The sequence below is a fragment of the Aricia agestis genome, chromosome 15 (genome assembly GCF_905147365.1).
Source record: "Aricia agestis chromosome 15, ilAriAges1.1, whole genome shotgun sequence".
Lineage (NCBI taxonomy): Eukaryota > Metazoa > Arthropoda > Insecta > Lepidoptera > Lycaenidae > Aricia > Aricia agestis.
In genome coordinates, this window is record NC_056420.1 from 3,018,977 (window position 1) to 3,037,182 (window position 18,206).

At 38.4% G+C, this 18,206-nt stretch overlaps 1 protein-coding gene across 8 annotated transcripts in view; it reads right to left on the reverse strand.

Moving 5' to 3' along the window:
• Positions 1-18,206, reverse strand: part of LOC121734166 (acetylcholine receptor subunit beta-like 2) — a 49,586-nt gene that overhangs the window by 18,634 nt on the left and 12,746 nt on the right. Inside the window, exons 1-10 of one of the 8 annotated variants that reach the window (XM_042124613.1) lie at positions 16,121-16,355; positions 15,103-15,296; positions 14,605-14,733; positions 13,825-13,986; positions 12,449-12,605; positions 11,501-11,628; positions 8,971-9,146; positions 7,085-7,237; positions 3,232-3,332; positions 2,553-2,665 (exon numbers count right to left, since the gene is read on the reverse strand). In XM_042124613.1, coding sequence (XP_041980547.1) covers positions 2,553-2,665; positions 3,232-3,332; positions 7,085-7,237; positions 8,971-9,146; positions 11,501-11,628; positions 12,449-12,605; positions 13,825-13,986; positions 14,605-14,733; positions 15,103-15,296; positions 16,121-16,193 — 1,386 coding nt within the window. In that variant the 5' untranslated portion in view covers positions 16,194-16,355. Of the gene's footprint in view, positions 1-2,552; positions 2,699-3,216; positions 3,333-7,084; positions 7,238-8,970; positions 9,147-9,175; positions 9,352-11,500; positions 11,629-12,448; positions 12,606-13,824; positions 13,987-14,604; positions 14,734-15,102; positions 15,297-16,120; positions 16,356-18,206 lie in introns of those variants that run through there. The other 7 variants (XM_042124608.1, XM_042124611.1, XM_042124609.1 and 4 more) reach the window with 7 other exon arrangements.

Below are 18,206 nucleotides of genomic sequence, written 5' to 3' on the forward strand. Positions count from 1 at the left end.
TCACGTTGCACCCACATTGCACTCACGTAGCACTCACGTAGCACCCACATAGCCCTCGCGTAGAACTCACGTTGCACCCACATTGCACTCACGTAGCACTCACGTAGCACCCACATTGCACTCACGTAGCACCCACGTAGCACCCACATTGCACTCACGTAGCACTCACGTAGCACCCACATTGCACTCACGTAGCACCCACATAGCCCTCGCGTAGAACTCACGTTGCACCCACATTGCACTCACGTAGCACTCACGTAGCACCCACATTGCACTCACGTAGCACCCACGTAGCACCCACATTGCACTCACGTAGCACCCACGTAGCACCCACATGACACACCCCTGACGTGGGAGAGCCATGCTTCGGCACGAATGGGCCGGCTCGACCGGAGAGATACCACGTCCACGTCCACAGAAAACCGGCGTGAAACAGCGCTTCCGCTGTGTTTCGCCGAGTAAGTGAGTTTACCGGAGGCCCAATCCCCTACCCTTTTCCTTTCCCTACCTTCCCCTATTTCCTCCCGTACCCTCCCCTTTTCCCTTCCCTACCCTCCCCTATTACCCCTTAGAAGGCCGGCAACGCACATGCAGCTCTTCTGATGCTGCGAGTGTCCATGGGCGACGGAAGTTGCTTTCCATCAGGTGACCCGTTTGCTCGTTTGCCCCCTTATTTCATAAAAAAAAAAAAAAAAAAAAACATTGCACTCACGTAGCACCCACGTAGCACTCACGTAGCACCCACGTAGCACTCACGTAGCACCCACGTAGCAGCCACAAAAAATTCAAGTAGCACTCTGGTAACACACGTAGCATCCACGTAGCACCCACGTAGCACTTACGTAGCACCCACGTAGCACTTTCGTAACACCCATTTAGAACTCACGTAACACCCACGTCATAGTAAAAGGAGGGGAAGTAAGTTATCTTCATGCAAAGGCACCTCGCGCGGCTTGTAAGTGTGCGCCATAGTATCAATGCGTCGCCACGTACGGCACACAACAAAATCTCGGCGGTACCAGCCTAGTAAAACTGGCCGAGATTTTATTGTGTGCCGTACGTGGCGGCGCATTGATACTATGGCGCACACATACAAGCCGCGCGCGGTGTCTTTGTATGAAGATAACTTACTTCCCCTCCTTTTACTATGCCCACGTAACGCTTACGTAGCACCCGCTTAGCGCTTAAGTAGCACCCGTTTAGCACTCACGTAGCAACCACATAGTTTCGTGCTACAATAGCCTTTAGAATAATAATAATTATTAATACAGTCAGTACTCCTACAAAGCGTCTATTCGAAATATATTTTACTTTTTTTACTAGTCGAAATTGGATATAATATATAATTTTAATTGTTACCGAAATTGTTAATGAATTTTAATATATTTAGAGCGTCATGAATTTTATGACAGTTATAAAATACAGACCCGTAAATATTGTACAATACACATAATCATTATATTATTTTGTTACGTCGGTGAAAATTATGAAAGTGTAAACTTTTGCGGAATTCATCAAAGAGCTTCGTATTGAACTTTGTACAGAGTTTTGTGATTTATTTCTCTTGTTATTCCGATCCTACAAAACAACGTGGGCATTCGAATTAGATAACATTGATCAATATTTTAAATAAAATGCTCGTAATAATAATAATTTAAATGAAAAGCTCGTAAACTTAATAATAATATAATCTATGCATCTAAGCTGTGATTTCTTTTTTAGTCGACATTGACTTTGATATTTATAAAAGTTACCCGTTTTGTGGTTAAACTTAAATACTTTTAGGTTATGATTTAAATAATGATAATCACGATGATGTAATGATAACAACGACAGACAACGGAGGTGATAACGGTAGTAATGATAATGATAATAAAGACAAGAAAGTCCATGATGATACTCTTATTGATGAACTTGACGTGAAGCGAGATGATGACAATGATGATTAGGACGATAGTGAGGAAGATGCTGACTACAATAATAATAATAGTTAACGCCTCCGTAGCCCAGTAGTTATAGAGCGTAGCTCTGGACTTTGAGGTCGTGGGTTCGATTCCCGAGTTGGAAAAATGATATTTCCAAGTTTGGTTAGGACAATGCAAGCTGATCACCTGATTATCTGACAAGTAAGATGATCCATGCATCGGATGGGCAATGGGCATGTAGAAAGTCGGTTCTATATGATCTCTCGCCAGTCGTGTCGGTCTTCCATCCCACTGAATTATGAGAGTAAAGGAATAGAGTGCTCTTGTGTACTGCGCACACACTTGAGCACTATAAAAACTTCTGCGTAATTGGTCTGGTTTCAATAGAACCGGCCACCGACACCAAAACCAGTGTGGGAGTTATTATTATTATAAATTTCACTGAATTATGATGGTAAAGGAATAGAGTGATCAAGTGTGTACTGCGCACACACTTGAGCACTATAAAAACTTCTGCGTAACTGGCCTGGTTTCAATACAACCGGCGACCGTCACCGAAACCGGTTTGGGAGTTATTATTATTATAATGATAGTGATAATGATTAAGAAGAGAAAGTGGGGGATTACCTCGTTATCCTTATCAGCGTCCTTGATGTGCTGCGCGATAAAACGGACGCTCTGCAACGCGGCCGCTACTTCGGGGGACAGGTGGCGCGGGAGCATATTCTCAGATTCCGTCACTGAAGATTGGCGGTCGTGAGTGGACACAGACACTAGCATAATATTTTGTAATAAGACATTAAATAAGGTAAGTACAAGATAAAATGTGAATCTGTAGGTAAGTTTGGTAGTCTCTCAAGTGGAATAGCTACTAGAAAAGCTGGTATATTGAAAAAAAAAACGTATTGTATATATTATCAGATTCAAATGCTGTAAGTTCGCCACCAACCGTGTATCACGTTCTTTTTCGATAACATCGCCACTCGTTTATATGATGTTTCGTTCCAAAGGGCATCCCAACAGCATTTGAACCTGAGTTCTATGTCAAAATTCATTCGCTAGTTTCAATAGCGAAGTTCTTCTTCTTCTTTAAATAAAGGCAATCACTAAATAAAAAGCAACATGACTTTTAGCTACGCGTTAATAAGCCATTTCATTTTTGACCTCTATCTTCGCTATCGAAATATATGTCATTTTCCATGCATATTTGACCTCTATCAAAACTGGTGAAAGCATTTTGAAAGGCTTTGAAATGTGTGTAATATGTATTTTCAAAAACTGTTGAACTCACATGAATCAGTCTCACCTGACGGGCGTTGCGCGCCGGCGCCGAGCATGTCCTCTGGCGCGGGGGACTTGCGGTACTCCCCGTCTTCCTTGCCGAAGGTATCCGTTAGACTGTCCCTGCTGGGAGATGAAGAGAGCTCAGATCAAACTAGGAATTGGGTGGGAATCGTACATTCCGGGACAAAAAGTATCCTATGTTTTTTCCCGTGACTCAAAGTATCTCCATACCAAATTCCAGCAAAATCGGTTCAGCGGTTTGGGCGTAAAGAGGTAACATACAGAAAGATATACACCCTTTCGCATTTATAATATTAGTATGGATATGGATAACTTGTAGGAAAACAAGAAGTTGGCATCTGAAGGGCCCAGGACGTTAGAATGCTCATTCCCATGATATGACCTGTGTAACCACGAACGGTTGATAGGGTTGGTGAGTGATTTGTCACTCCTGTAATACTCGATTTACATTCGCGCGCGAGCCACGAGACGCGAGTATAAATCTCGTATAAGGATTGTTAAAATTAGCTCAGCTTTTTATATCATCAAAGAGTGATTTGAACATCAGAAATAAATAACCACCATATAATTTATACTTCATACAAAAGCAATGTTCATAAAAGTCGACGTCAAGTAGCCATTTAGTAAATTCAAATCGTTTATTTCAGTTTTTTCAGTAAGTAATAAAAGTTTTACTAAGTAAAACAGTTTGCTTAATGAATTATTTGGTTCATGGTTATTTATCCAATGCATTGGATGCTGGCTGTTTAATACGTCCAGAATATGCCTGTAATGATTGTACCGTCTTATTGTAGTGGCAAACGCTCTTGTGTCACCATTTACGCGATTAAAATTTTTGCATTTAATATAGGTAATATACAAGAGAAAATGCCTCCGTGGTCTAGTGGTATAGAGCGCGGCTCTTGACTCGGAGGTCGTGGGTTCGATTCCCGCGTTGGAAACATGTTATTTCCAAGTTTGGTTAGGACAATGCAGGCCGATCACCTAATTGTCTGACAAGTAAGATGATCCATGCGTCGTATGGGCATGTAAAAAGTCGGTCCTGCGCCTGATCTCTCGCCAGTCGTGTCGGTCGTCCGTCCCACTGGGTTATGAGAGTAAAGGAATAGAGAGTGCTCTTGTGTACTGCGCACACACTTGGGCACTATAAATTAATCCTGCGTACCTGGCCCGGTTTCAATGAAACCGGCCACCGTCACCGAAACCGGTGTTGGAGCTATTATTATTATTATACAAGAGAAAGAAAATATAAATAAGACCCTGCAATAAAAGTTTTGGACACAAAAGATGTCGGAATAAAACTTGATGAAGTTTTGAAGGAAATCAATAAAACAGAATTATAATGCTAGTAAAAACGAATTTATGTGCGTAATTGACATGCATATCGCATTTTTGTTGGAATATAAGTTTTATTGAGCTATTAAGTTGGCTGTTAAGATTTATTGCTGATTGACATGTACTAAATTGTTACATGTACTAAAAGTACAAATTTACAAGGCTGTTTCGAACAAAATCTGAACCCGCGATCGTGGGAAAACGAGACAAAATAGATATTCTATTGTGTCTTGTTCACGGGTGAGCGTATGGGGCTTTTTTTTATGAAAGAAGGGGGCAAACGAGCAAACGGGTCACCTGATGGAAAGCAACTTCCGTCGCCCATGGACACTCGCAGCATCAGAAGAGCTGCAAGTGCGTTGCCGGCCTTTTAAGAGGGAATAGGGTAATAGAGGAGGGTAGGAAAGGGAAGGGAAGGGAAGGGAATAGTTGAGGGTAGGGAAGGAAATAGGGTAGGGGTTAGGGGATTGGGCCTCCGGTAAACTCACTCACTCGGCGAAACACAGCGCAAGCGCTGTTTCACGCCGATTTTCTGTGAGAACGTGGTATTTATCCGGTTGAGCCGGCCCATTCGTGCCGAAGCATGGCTCTCCCACGTATGCAGATGACGGACCTAAGTAATTCGGTCGCGTTAAGTCAAACCCATCCGACCGATCACAGCTAACATAGAATTGACATTAGAGTCAATTCAGACTGCAATGCGACGCGTAGATGCATTTCTAAATTTGTATGCTTTTGACAGACTTCCATTGTAGACGTCTTGCAAATCTGCCAATTCAATACAAATTAAGAAATGCATCTACGCGTCGCGTTACGGTCTGAATTGACCCGCCGACAAAACGACGTAGGTCTGTCAACTGCCTAGGAATCAATTTCCTCGGGTATACATAGTTATAGTTAGATAAGGAAAGTAGTAAGTATGATACAGAGGACAAATTAATATTAAAATAATTTAACAGAAAAAAGAAAAAGATAAAAATGTTATTTCGACTGTATTGGCTATCGGTTTTAAACAAAATAAGCATCAACAAATACAAATAACCTTCGCAAAACATTAAACGACTTCTCAATAACATGAAAAGTCCTAAAAAGAAAACAAAAATATTAATAAAATTTTGTCAGACCAAGGATTTAGTCTTTGTTGCTCGAACCAAGAAAAACTTTACATTTTAAATCGAAACGAAACTTAAAGGGAATAAAGAAAGCAACGTTCCATTTTGCAAAATAAAATATTGAGAATGTTGATTACTATAAAGAGAATAAATATCGACGTCGCTTCCCCTCAGAGGCGGTGTGGAATTGATTCGGTCGCGCAGACGAGCGACCTGTGGGCGTTTATTTTTGTCTCCGACCACCTACACTAGTTTTTTCTATTCTTATATGTAGAGCTGATACACAATTGGATTCGGTAGTAAAATTTTATTCGTCACCGCAAATTAAGACGCACTGGTCTATGAAGTTAGGTCATCCAACTGATGTATGGTATCTTTTTCGTTTTAAAGAAAATATGGAAATTTGGCAGTGACGGTCTATAGCGAAAAACTGTTTTTTGTTTATAAAATTTACCGCAGAATATAATATTATTCTCTAAAATTCTCGTATACTATTTTGTAATTTTTTTATTTTTTTGTATTTATACTTTTTTGACACTCTATAATACACTCTACGCGGCTTATTATTTTATTACTCTACGCGTATTTAAGCTTGTCATGTATCATTACTTTCATCTTAGTGGTAAATTAAATTCGGAGGGAGGTGTTTTTTTTTTAAACATTTTTTTGAAGTTATAAGATGTGCCAAAAAAAACGCCCGTCTGCTTGTCACTTGTCACGTCCACATCGCGTTATCGAATTAATACTCGCGTCGGATTACGAAATATGTTGGGTTTCGCGAATTTCGTCGTTTATTATTGCGATTTCGATTATTGAAATGCATCTTAATTTCAATCGGTAAAGCAGGTTAAGATTTAACTTCGTTTCATTAATTGCGTTAATTTGGTCCTGTATATTTACGGTAGCAGACAGCGAAAATGTAAAAGTTGTATACGTTTACGTTTTCGCCAAAGCCGATGCTGCAGTATTTCTGGCGTAGGTATACCCCTCAATCCCCAAGCGGCCGGATCCGGCCGCGCCATTTGAACTGCAGCTAATACGATACCGAAGCTAAATAAAATTCGACACATTTCAAAAGTGCAAGGGTCCAACAGGACTTTCGATCTTAATTAATTTTTGTTCCATAAAAATAAATTAGTTTTCTAGATCATATTCGTGTTTCGATATATCTGGGGGCACGGTAGTGCCCCAGCCAAGCTTTTTAGCAAAGGCACGGCCGTACCATACTTTTCTCGAAGCGGTTCGCGGCTATTTTACATTATATAGCTGATGTTGATATTCTTATTTAATAATAAATATTGATAAGATGAATTTACCTTTAAAATGGCCCAAGTTATAGCAAGGCCTTATTTAGGTATGGTTATGTAGGCATATTGGTAAACACCATCAAGAAGGGATCCCTCTTACCTCATTTCCAGCTCATTGGTGTATCCGTTAGAAACGAAGGTGTCATCGTAGTCCGGCAGCGAGTACTTGGTCCTCCTCATCATCAGCAGCTTGGGCATGAGCTGCAGGAACAGCTTCTTCATCCAGGGAGACATGGTGTGAGTGGATGGGGACCTAGCAGGATTCAAAAGAATATAAAAGACTCGTTTAAAGTTACACAATACAGATCAAAATAGACAGAATTAAGATACAAACTGTCTACTTCTGATGAAAAAGAAATATTATTACAATGACATATTAGGTACTCGATATGTAGTTTTTTTTAGTGTGGAACCTGCCTTAGTTTAGGTGCATAGTTTTTAAAAAAAGCCCAATGGCCACATATAGCTAAAAATATTCTAAAACTGAAAAGGATTTGCAAACTAGATGTACCTAGTTAAAAGGCTTTTGAAACTTGATGTAGTTAAAAACTAAAACTTCACTGCTCTCAATTCCCTTTTCTTATAAATTATTTACTGTCTTCGACAAAAAGTTTTAAAATCTAGTCCAACATGTTGATATTTTAGATGATGTAAAATATTTTCGTCAACTTTTATCCGATTTATATACTTTTGAATGCAATATTATCTGCAGATAATATTGCATTGCCTTCGATTCAATCTCTTTCATACTAAATACTATTTATTATGAAAGAGATTGGATCTCATCAACTGTTACAAACAACAACATCGATATTTCTCGATAATACAAGTATTAAAAGATTGAAGTTCGTTAGGAAACGAACTAAACCAAACAAAAACAAAGCTACATTATTGCATCAATAGTAAAACTGTGATATCACATTCTTTGCATATGCAACTTCTGAATAGCATTCGGCGATCACATAATGGTCAATTCATGAAATATTCAGTGCTATAAATCAGGTACGGTCATTGTAACATGTGAGATAAGAGAACAATGCCTTGAAATATGGCCGCTAGGTAACATGCTTTCGACGCATTCTACGATCAACTAGGCTGTTTTTGGAAAACTGAAGTAGACATTTTAAACTTTCATAAAATAACCAGTAAAAATGTTTGTGTAAGATTGCAAAAAAACACTTTGTATAGTGAAATTGAAGTGCTTAACAATGATTTGTTACTTTTTGTACATCGTTGCATTCATAACACTTTTTAGATCTATTTCAATTTACGGAGCATATAGATTCAACTAATATTATTTAATCTGTGTGCACTTTCTACTTATTTTTAATAACTCAAATTTACTGCATCAATAAATATCAGTCAGATAACTTACAAAATATCCATCCTATTTTTGAACGATTTTAGTTCCTCCTTGGCTCGCTATTATTATTGTTTTTGTTATTCCTGAACTTAACTGGACCCAAAATGGGATTATAGATAGAAAACTAGGGAAGGGTAGAAGAAAAGCAGCAAAGGTGAGATATCTGAGAATAGATTACAGAAAGATAATTTCATAAGTGGCTGTGACTAAAGAAGAAAATAAGAAATAAAGAGATTGCTTCGCATTTTTGAGGGGAGTAAGTAGCAACATAAATAATGCTGTTTTACACATTGTTAGAGTTATTGATTATATCATTGCTACAAACAAAATAAATTTAAAAAAATGTTAGACCTTATTGGATTATTCCATTAAAATTTTAAACTATGTAGCTTTTCCTCGTTATAAATTAGCATTAGCTTAATTACTTTTAGAAGGTACGCTATGTAGTTGTTAAGTTTACACAAGTTTACGTTTTGTTGCTATTAAAATATCTAACGAAGGCAAAGTAAGAAATAATGTGCTATTAGATTTTCTAGAACCTCTAGATTGCACAGAAAAAGCTAATAGAAGGAAGGAAGAGTAAAATAAACGGAAGGGAACTACTCTGGCAAGTTGAGACTCACCTAAAATGTACGTTTAGCACACACACCGTCATCCACACACTTAGCGACACCAGTATCATTGTGAACAGCAAGTATTTCCCTAAAAGTGGAATCGCTAGGGACGTGGGCGGTATAATTTCGGCCAGTAACAGGAAAAACACGGTCAGCGAAACCAGTATCGAGATGCTTAACGATATCTACGAGAGAGAAAAGATGCATGAATTACCTGAAATGGACGTTAACAATGCATACAGTGACCCAAACGCTCAGCGAGACGAGGATCATGGTGAATAGTAGATATTTCCCAAGCAGGGGGATTGCCAGGGACGTTGGCGGAATGATCTCGGCCAGACCAAGGAAGAACACAGTGAGGGACACCAGGATTGAGATGCAGAGCGATATCTAAGGAGAGAAGTCCTTTTTGAGTAAGTTAATCAGTAAGCAGTCTTTCCACTGGAATGGCGAATACAAATTTTGCGACCCGTCTCAGGCAATGTATTTAGACCTACTCAAACAGAAATTTTGATTGATCAGCGCTTATGATTTAAAATATTAGTAGTGAAAAAGATTATGCCGAATCGTAGAGATCTGTGGTTGAATTGGTCTTCCATTGGTCGCCTAATTTGTATTGTAGTAGTCCAAATTTGAATTTTGATAAAAAGAAAATTAAATTACACAAAGTAAACAAATCAAAAGGAACTGAATTAGTTTTAATAGAACGTGCTTATATGCCAATTCGAGTGCGTTCTCAATTTTGAAGAAAAACATCCCAGTAGAAAGACAATCGTTGTAAGCAAGCGATGTTATAATTATGATAGTCACATCCACACATCTAAAAATGAATCAAAAAAGACCATAGTGGTGATGGAAATGGATGAAAGGGTGACTGGATGGAAGAATGGAAATGGTACCTGCAGAAACTATCCGCCCTCGAAAACTACAATATAGACAATCAAAATTATGATAATATTATAAAAAAAAGTAAACCAATAATCTGCAAGTCTGAAATTAGAAAAATAATCTTACTTTTAAACTTTACTTACTTACAAAACTTTTTAATGAAATAGATTAAAAAATAAGGCCAGAAATAGAAGCCGCCATCAATAAGTATATTCTTTTCCTTGACCAGGTGAAGTTATATTATATTCTATAGTTTCGAGAGCGGATATAGAAACACAGTAAAATACAAGACAGGTGGATATTGACAAGAATCGAATCAGAAGTATAAGTCTACTATCTCACATAATATTATCAACTACAATAATCATTATTATCTAAAAACCTCAACCCCATGCAATACTTATTTTATAGTTGTATACGGTAAATAAATAGATATAGCAACTGGAAAATTTTGCTTTATGAGATCCTCAATCAATATTTTTGTAGACTTCTAGTATCGTCACCATACCTTTAAATTCTGTATTGATATTGTTTTAATTCAGCTTAGTTAAAATATGTATTTTTATATCAAGTCTTCTCTAATTAATTTTCTTACTTCAATTTCTCTGATTTATTTTTCTGCTAGACTTATATTTCTGAACGATAGAAAACACCTTTTGAATTTATAGTCAATTTGGAATCGGAATGAACAGAAAATGTTTCACAAGACAATGGAAACAGTATATACAGTACACTTTTGGATTGCTTCCCATAGTACGTATGTTTATAACATGGCCAAAAAAGTTTTTGAAGAACATTAATAATTAAGGACTAATATTAATCTAGTATTGTTTTAGTAATTATTATTTACTGCGTACTTGCTCTACGATGAGCTTTCGCATTTGTTATGTATATATATAAAAGTCTTTCTATTGTTTACGACAAATATACTTATAATTACAATAACAATATAATTTCTAAGAAAAAAATTCCTTTTACAAATAAATGCCCATTACTTACAATTTTTCTATGTTAATTGTTTCTATTTTAGTTTCAACTACGATTACTATTTTTACTACTTATTAATTGAATCTAATAAGATTTTTAGACTAATCTAGTTCAATTCTATTTAATAAAACTATTCCACTCTTACATATTATTTCTATTAGTAACTAAAATGCATTTATATCATTATGAACTACTTTAAATGTACCTAGTTATTAATCAACCATTCCTTCACTACTATTATATACCTTTGAAATGATTTAATATTATTTTTTATCTCTTCAGTAAATAACTAATTTTACTTTTTGGAATTTGTAAAGCTACGTTTAAATATAAGCATACGCGTATGGGAAGTGACCTTATACATCCAAAAACAAGCCGAGAAATCAGAAAACAATTACTTACCCTCTTAGCAAGACTATCGTCTTAACAGCTGTTTTTTAAATTTCTCTCATTCTATATGTTAAAAAGAAATGGGTAATGGGTAAGATTTGGTGTATTCTTGCTCTAGATAAAAATTATTTCACATAAACTTCGGGACACTTGCAAAATAGTCTCAAAATTGTTTGTGTTGCATTGACCAAGAGCGAGAAGATATGAGATGCGTTTCTCGAAATTTCTCGGCATGTGTCTGGATGGTTTTTAATATAAACTGAGCAGGACTTACCTTTTCTCCAGAGTCTGAGGGTAGATAGAAAACGAGTACTGTCAAAAACGTTAGTCCCACGCATGGAATTATAAGGTTTACTGTATAGAACAAGGTTTTCCTCCTCATTGTTAGCTTAAATGTTATGTCTGAAACAAAATGTCAATTTAGGCCATAAAGTTAATATACCTAGCGGGATAGAGCAACAATCTCGAGCTGTCAAACGAAACAGAAATTGATTTACATCTGTGTGTAAAAATATTTTTTCGTTTCGTTATACGTCGTTATACGTCGTTTATACGTTTCAGACAAAAGCATCTTTCTACGAGATTAAATTGTCTGGACATCAAAAAAAGAGTTATGCTGTCATGTATATGATATATGATAGTCACATCTCGCTTGCTCAGGCCTTTGTTTCTCTATTCCGCTATAACTTTATGATTTAGGCACATCGGTTCATAATAAGCTCTTATCTTAGACTAAAAGTAAAGTTCTACAGGGTCTGGTTTTTGACGAGACCCAGAAATTATATTTACAACAAGATGTAGTTAACCTGTATCAGTTTGCAATTTATAGAATTCTTTATTTTGTTTGTACTCTAATTTACTATTATTTGATATGTTATTCTCGAGATATTATGTCGGTCCAAGTAGAGACGCAGGTTTGTGGATTTTATTGCTGCTATACAGAAAATTCAGATACTTTTTACTGCGACTAAAATTATGTTATAATAATATTATTTCTGTTCCATAATCCCTACCAGATGTAGATAACTTAGGAAACGTTTATTTCTGCGGTCAAATGGTGCGTCAATGAAGCGATTCTATTGGTTCTCAAAAATACATTCCTCGCAACACATCTCTGATGGAAACGCAGCCTTATACGACGTATTCGATATTCTAACAGGGCTGGGCATGATAGAACTACGCGGCTGTACATAATATATAGACGTTGCTATGGTAATTCCACCTGAAAAAGGCTCCGGGCAGCAGGGGTAATACTCCTCGTTCCTTGTGGCGGGCACCTCCAGGATGTCCCACTCCACCGACAGGTAGAACTCCGACAGGTCGATGCCGACGTGCACCAGGCTGCTGCCGGCTACCTGGTCCATGTGCTTTAGGTCTACCTGGAGGGTAGGGGTTAGAAGGATTAGCGCCAACGTCAATTGGTCAGCATTGGGTCAATTCAGACCACAACGCGATGCGGCTGCCGTGTTTATTGATCGACTGATAGAACGATATGAGTACAGACAGACAGAATACGAACTGAACTTATTGCTAACAATTATTAAAATCGTGTCAAACGCTGATAATACAATTTTGTGTAAGCGCTTGCCCGTATATCCTCCATCCTAGGAATCAACTTTTCTGATAGTACTCAGGCTGACCGCATATACGAGTTTTCCGTATACGACTTCCGAATGTGGAATTTGGATTTGGAATTCTGTAAGACTAGCGCGAACAGCTGGCTTGCACTCGAAACGTACTAGCGGAATTCGTCCCGTTCGGACAAAAACCAACGTGTGCATCAGTTTATGTAAATCCCAGAAAATGTTCAAAAGCTACCTTTAAACAATTTTAAAAAAGCAGTTAAAGAACGTTTGTGTGCTAAAGCGTATTATAAAGTCAATGATTTCATCAAGGACAGCGCTGTCCTGGACAGCACACCTTGGGAATATGGTGGCTCCATGCAGGTTACTTTTCTTTTATTTTTGTTACATAGCTGTAAGCCATAACATTGTAATTTTCCATTTTTTTAGTAAAAGATGGCCCCGTGCGAGTTTCTTACGCCGGTTCTTCTCGGCGGGGTAGTTCCCGAACCGGTGGTAGGCAACGTAGTTTCTTCGTTCAACTTTCAAAAAGTGTATCATGATACCCATTTTGAATAAAAATATATTTTATTTTATTTATTTTATTTACCAATATCATCCTATTCTCATCCACTGCGGAACCTAGGCGTCACTAATGCTGGCTTCTCACGGGCCACGGCGCGTATTATCACGAGTCGCGTCGCGCCGAGCTGATTTATACTGAGCGAGCACGAGCCAACAGGCGAGTCAGCGCTAAGCGTTCTCACGTCGTGTAATATCACGATTCACGAGCCGCTCGAACCGCCCCGAGCCGCGCCTTTGAAGTTACCGACTTCAATCGGATCGGACGCGCCTGCTCGAGCCAGCCCGCGCCACCTCGAGCCACCCCCTTCACACGGCGTGTGCCTCAAGCTGGAGCGGCCCGGCTTGTGACATTACGCGCCTTGAGAAACCAGCATAACGTATCTCCTGAAAGACAAAGTGACAAAGACTGGCAGGGTACCTGTCACATCTAATCCTTAGCTATTTCTCTTACCTGGGCACCATTATAAGTCCAAGATCCAAACTTCATGAAGCAAGTCTGCTCGTCGAACGGGAAGTATTCGACGTTGATCTCACACGACGACTTGTAGATCGCGGGCGGCTTCCAGTTCACCTCGCCGGTATACTTGAGAGTGGCTTTCGTCATGAGAGTCACCTGGAATGGTGAGAAGGTGGATGAAATACGATAGAATGCGCATGCGCAGAAATACGCATCGAAGAAATTGATTCATATCCTGATGACGGACCTATGTCATTTGTTTAATTCAATGTTAGTAATTGTGATCTGGCATAACGCGACTGAATTACGTAGGTCCGCCATCTGCCCAGGAAATCTAGGAATCAACTTCTCAGGTATGTCATCAAGGTAGTTGAGGAAAAAAGATTGTTAGCACAATAATTACAATTTAAAATATTTTAGTTACATTAAGAAAAGGAATTATGATAACTATTTTTTTAAATACTGTTCTAATTTTAAAAAGATGCAGCTTCGTAACTTTTTTATTGGCGTGAGCCTAGTGGCTTGAGAATATCTGAAGATAGCCACAACCAAATACCTTAAACCAAGTTCATAGTATAAGCTAATTACCTATACTGGGCACTCTAGACTATAAATTAAGTAGGAATATTATAGTTCTCTCAGATCTCTGAAATTTCGTATGATTTTTTGCATTGAAAGGATTATACTCGTAATTTTCCTTTCCAGAGACAAAACATCTCCGGGAAAAATCCTTAAAAAGTAACGGAACTTATTTACTAATTTCAGACACATTACCTCATAATTCCCATCCCAGTTGTTATACAGCACTATGTCGGGCAGCCACAGGTGTTCTGACGGTACATACAGCATCTCCACACCGCCGTACTCCTCAGGATTCCACTGGAGTTTGTAGTCGTACCATTTCTGGAACGTGACATAGCTTATCTTTACTGGGATAATGATAGATTTCTTCATGTTGAAAGATTCTTAGGCTGGATTTATACGCGGCGGCCGCAAACGCGCGGTATGGCTACACCGCGAAATCACAGTCAAAATATTATGTATTTCAATACGTAGTACGTAGTAAGGCTCAAATTATATTTTAAGCCTCTTTATCGTTTACGCACGTAAATTAACGTCACTAATTTTAATTTGTAAATATACAGGGAAAGGGACTGTAAACCCTTACTACAGGTTATTAACCTATCAAGGGTTCACTTCACCCATTATTCGAGAGATTATAATTTTGTAAGCAAAAAATAAATAAACTGGTAGGATACTCGTATTCCTTACCTGTTCCACCCACAAATTCGTCGTCATCACTTGGTTCTTCAGGTTGACCTCCATCAACTGCGACAGCTTCAGCCCAAGTCGCACTGTCAGTATGTCGCTCACGTTCATCACCGGTCGTATTAACCGGTTGTAGTTGCTGAGGAGGTCGTCATAGAGGCGCTTCACGTCGGGATTCGCTTCGAGGAGTTTCACGCCTGGAATGTTTGAATGTGTGAGTGGTGTAGCGAACATGACTTTAAAGAAGCTAAACGAAAGCGTGTTTGGTTGTGTGAGTTAGGTTGTGTTGTGTGAGTGATGTAGCGTAGTTTGTAGTAGAACATAACTATTGAAGCTAAGCAAAAGCGTGAATTTTGAGAGCAGAGGTTTGCGTGTGAGTGACATACGCTACATACTATTTTGAGAGCAAAAGTTTGTGTGTGAATTAGGTTGTGTGGTGTGATTGGTGTAGCGTAGTTTGCTGCGAAATATGCCTTTAACAAAGCTTAACGAAAGCGTGGTTATTTTGATGATACAAAGTTTATGTCGTATGAATGCATAATATAAGTGATGTAGGTAAGTCTAACGGCCACACTCAGAGACATTTTAACGGTTATTTTATTACGAAATTTGACGAAAATAAAATATAGAATTTATGACACAAATTCTATATTTTATTAATGTACGTCCAAATTAAATTAAATCTATCATTCAACATCTCTGAGTGCTGTCGTAAGTTTGAAAAGGCCCTTCCTCACATTTTAATCATAGACAGAGTTAGTTAACTAAAATAAAAAAGTATATTTACTTATGTTTATTCGTAACTACTGGTCCAATTTTAGTAAACAGATATACTACTGTGTATATCTGTTATATATTTTTAATGAGAAACATTATAATAGCGCCATCTATCCTCCAACTGCGACATGCAAAAGCGCAGTAAGTAGGCGGGGCGTTGCACCATAACGATAAACTAATGAAGAATAATAAAATAATGATTAGAAATCACCTCATTTGATGGGAGGCGGTTAAAAATGCTTACCTTTTGTAGACTTGACCAAGAACAGCAGCAGTAACCACCTAAGTTTTATTCCGAACATATTTTGTAAGTTCATTTTTCACTATCCATTTATAACTAGTCTACAACATAAGAACTCTCTTTACTCAAATATTAATATCACTTCTTTAACTAAGATTCAAATAACTTTGAACCATACAAAATGAGATTAAAACCTATCCTCAGATATTATCTGAGGACCTCTTATTATTGTGGCAGTGATGCTGCGAGGGTGTGTGCGCATGCGTGATCAATATTGGCGCACCCTACTTCGCGCATTTAGGATCAGTGCATACTTGCGAATTTAGGGTAAGTGTACACTCGCGAATTCAGAGTCTGGTCACACTGAGACGAGAAAGATGAATCATATACGTGGGAGAGCCATGCTTCGGCACGAATGGGCCGGCTCGACCGGAGAAATACCACGTTCTCACAGAAAACCGGCGTGAAACAGCGCTTGCGCTGTGTTTCGCCGAGTGAGTGAGTTTACCGGAGGCCCAATCCCCTACCCTATTCCCTTCCCTACCCTACCCTATTCCCTTTCCTCCCCTTACCTATTCCCTCTTAAAAGGCCGGCAACGCACCTGCAGCTCTTCTGATGCTGCGAGTGTCCATGGGCGACGGTAGTTGCTTTCCATCAGGTGACCCGTTTGCTCGTTTGCCCCCTTATTTCATAAAAAAAAAAAAAAAAAATACCACCTGCAACTTTTCGCCATCGTCCCGCGCGAAATATATACCATCCTCATCACCTTGATGAGTGGCAGTCTTCCACCTTGCGTTTCTCGCGTAACTTTCTGCCGCACACTGTAAAACTCTGGAACGAACAGCAGTATTTCCGAACCTATACGACCTGCCAACCTTCAAGAAAAGAGCGTATTCCCTCTTAAAAGGCCGGCAACGCACTTGCAGCTCTTCTGATATTGCAAGTGTCCATGGGCGACGGTAGTTGCTTTCCATCAGGCGACCCGTTTGCTCGGTTGCCCCCTTATTTCATTAAAAAAACCATCGAGGAAATTGATTCCTAGGCAGTTGAGTTAGCCGACTTTATTAGAAAGATCGAGTTAATTTGTCTGTGCCCTGTGGCACTCTCAAGAGCCTAAACGACTTGTCGGATTTGAACGCTTTGATAAAAGTAAAAGCACTGTACCACAGAAATAAATCAAGATAGAAAGGCGACGCGCGTGCGTTGCTATGGAATCGATCGTGTCAATTTTTGCTTTGCTTTTAGTTAGAACAAATAACTTACCCGTGGCAAGAAATACCTCCTTTTGAGTTTTGACCTATTCACTTTCGTACTTCTGTTTTTACAATGGGCATTGTCCAAAAAAAATCACATGTACTTTTTATATTTTTTTCGTTAAAATAGGGTATTTTAAGAATATAAATTAAATTTTGAAATTCATTGGCTAGTTTTTTCTCAAAAATTTTTTAAAGTTTCGCTCTGACGTCATCATCGGCGGCCAATAATTGACCTCTGCAGTATGTTTTTTCCTTTCAATCTTATTTATAATGGCTGGTTCGTCAAATGCAAGTTCTCATTATGTGAAAGCTGATACGAGAAGCCTACCAAAGGTTCTAAACGTAATGTTGGTCGAATTTATTGCTAATTTAACGCCATTGAAGGTCAAACAAAGGCTAAACATATTTGTTCAAAAATATAAGTAACTAATGGGTATTTTTTTCGTTTATATACAGAAAAAGATCACTGACCTTATTCCTCGAAATGTTTTTGTAATGAGCAAAATTAAAAAAAAATGGACAATCCCCATTAGACATTGCACAATGAGGCATTTTTGCACAACCGCTCCGGTGTAATCAAGTCGAGACGTGTGCGCTGACTAAATGAATGTTCAACAAATCTTGCTCACTTGTGCAAGATTGAAACACGCGTACTCGTACTCCACCCGCTTAGCCGTTCTATCTTAATTTATTTCTGTGCACTGTACATTGCATCGTAATAGTTAAATTATCATTAATTCTTACTCTACATTTGGCAGGTTAAGAAGCCTATACAGTACAATTTAATGCCTGCAACTCCGTTGCGCAGAAAATCGTTTCTCCCGCGGCAAAG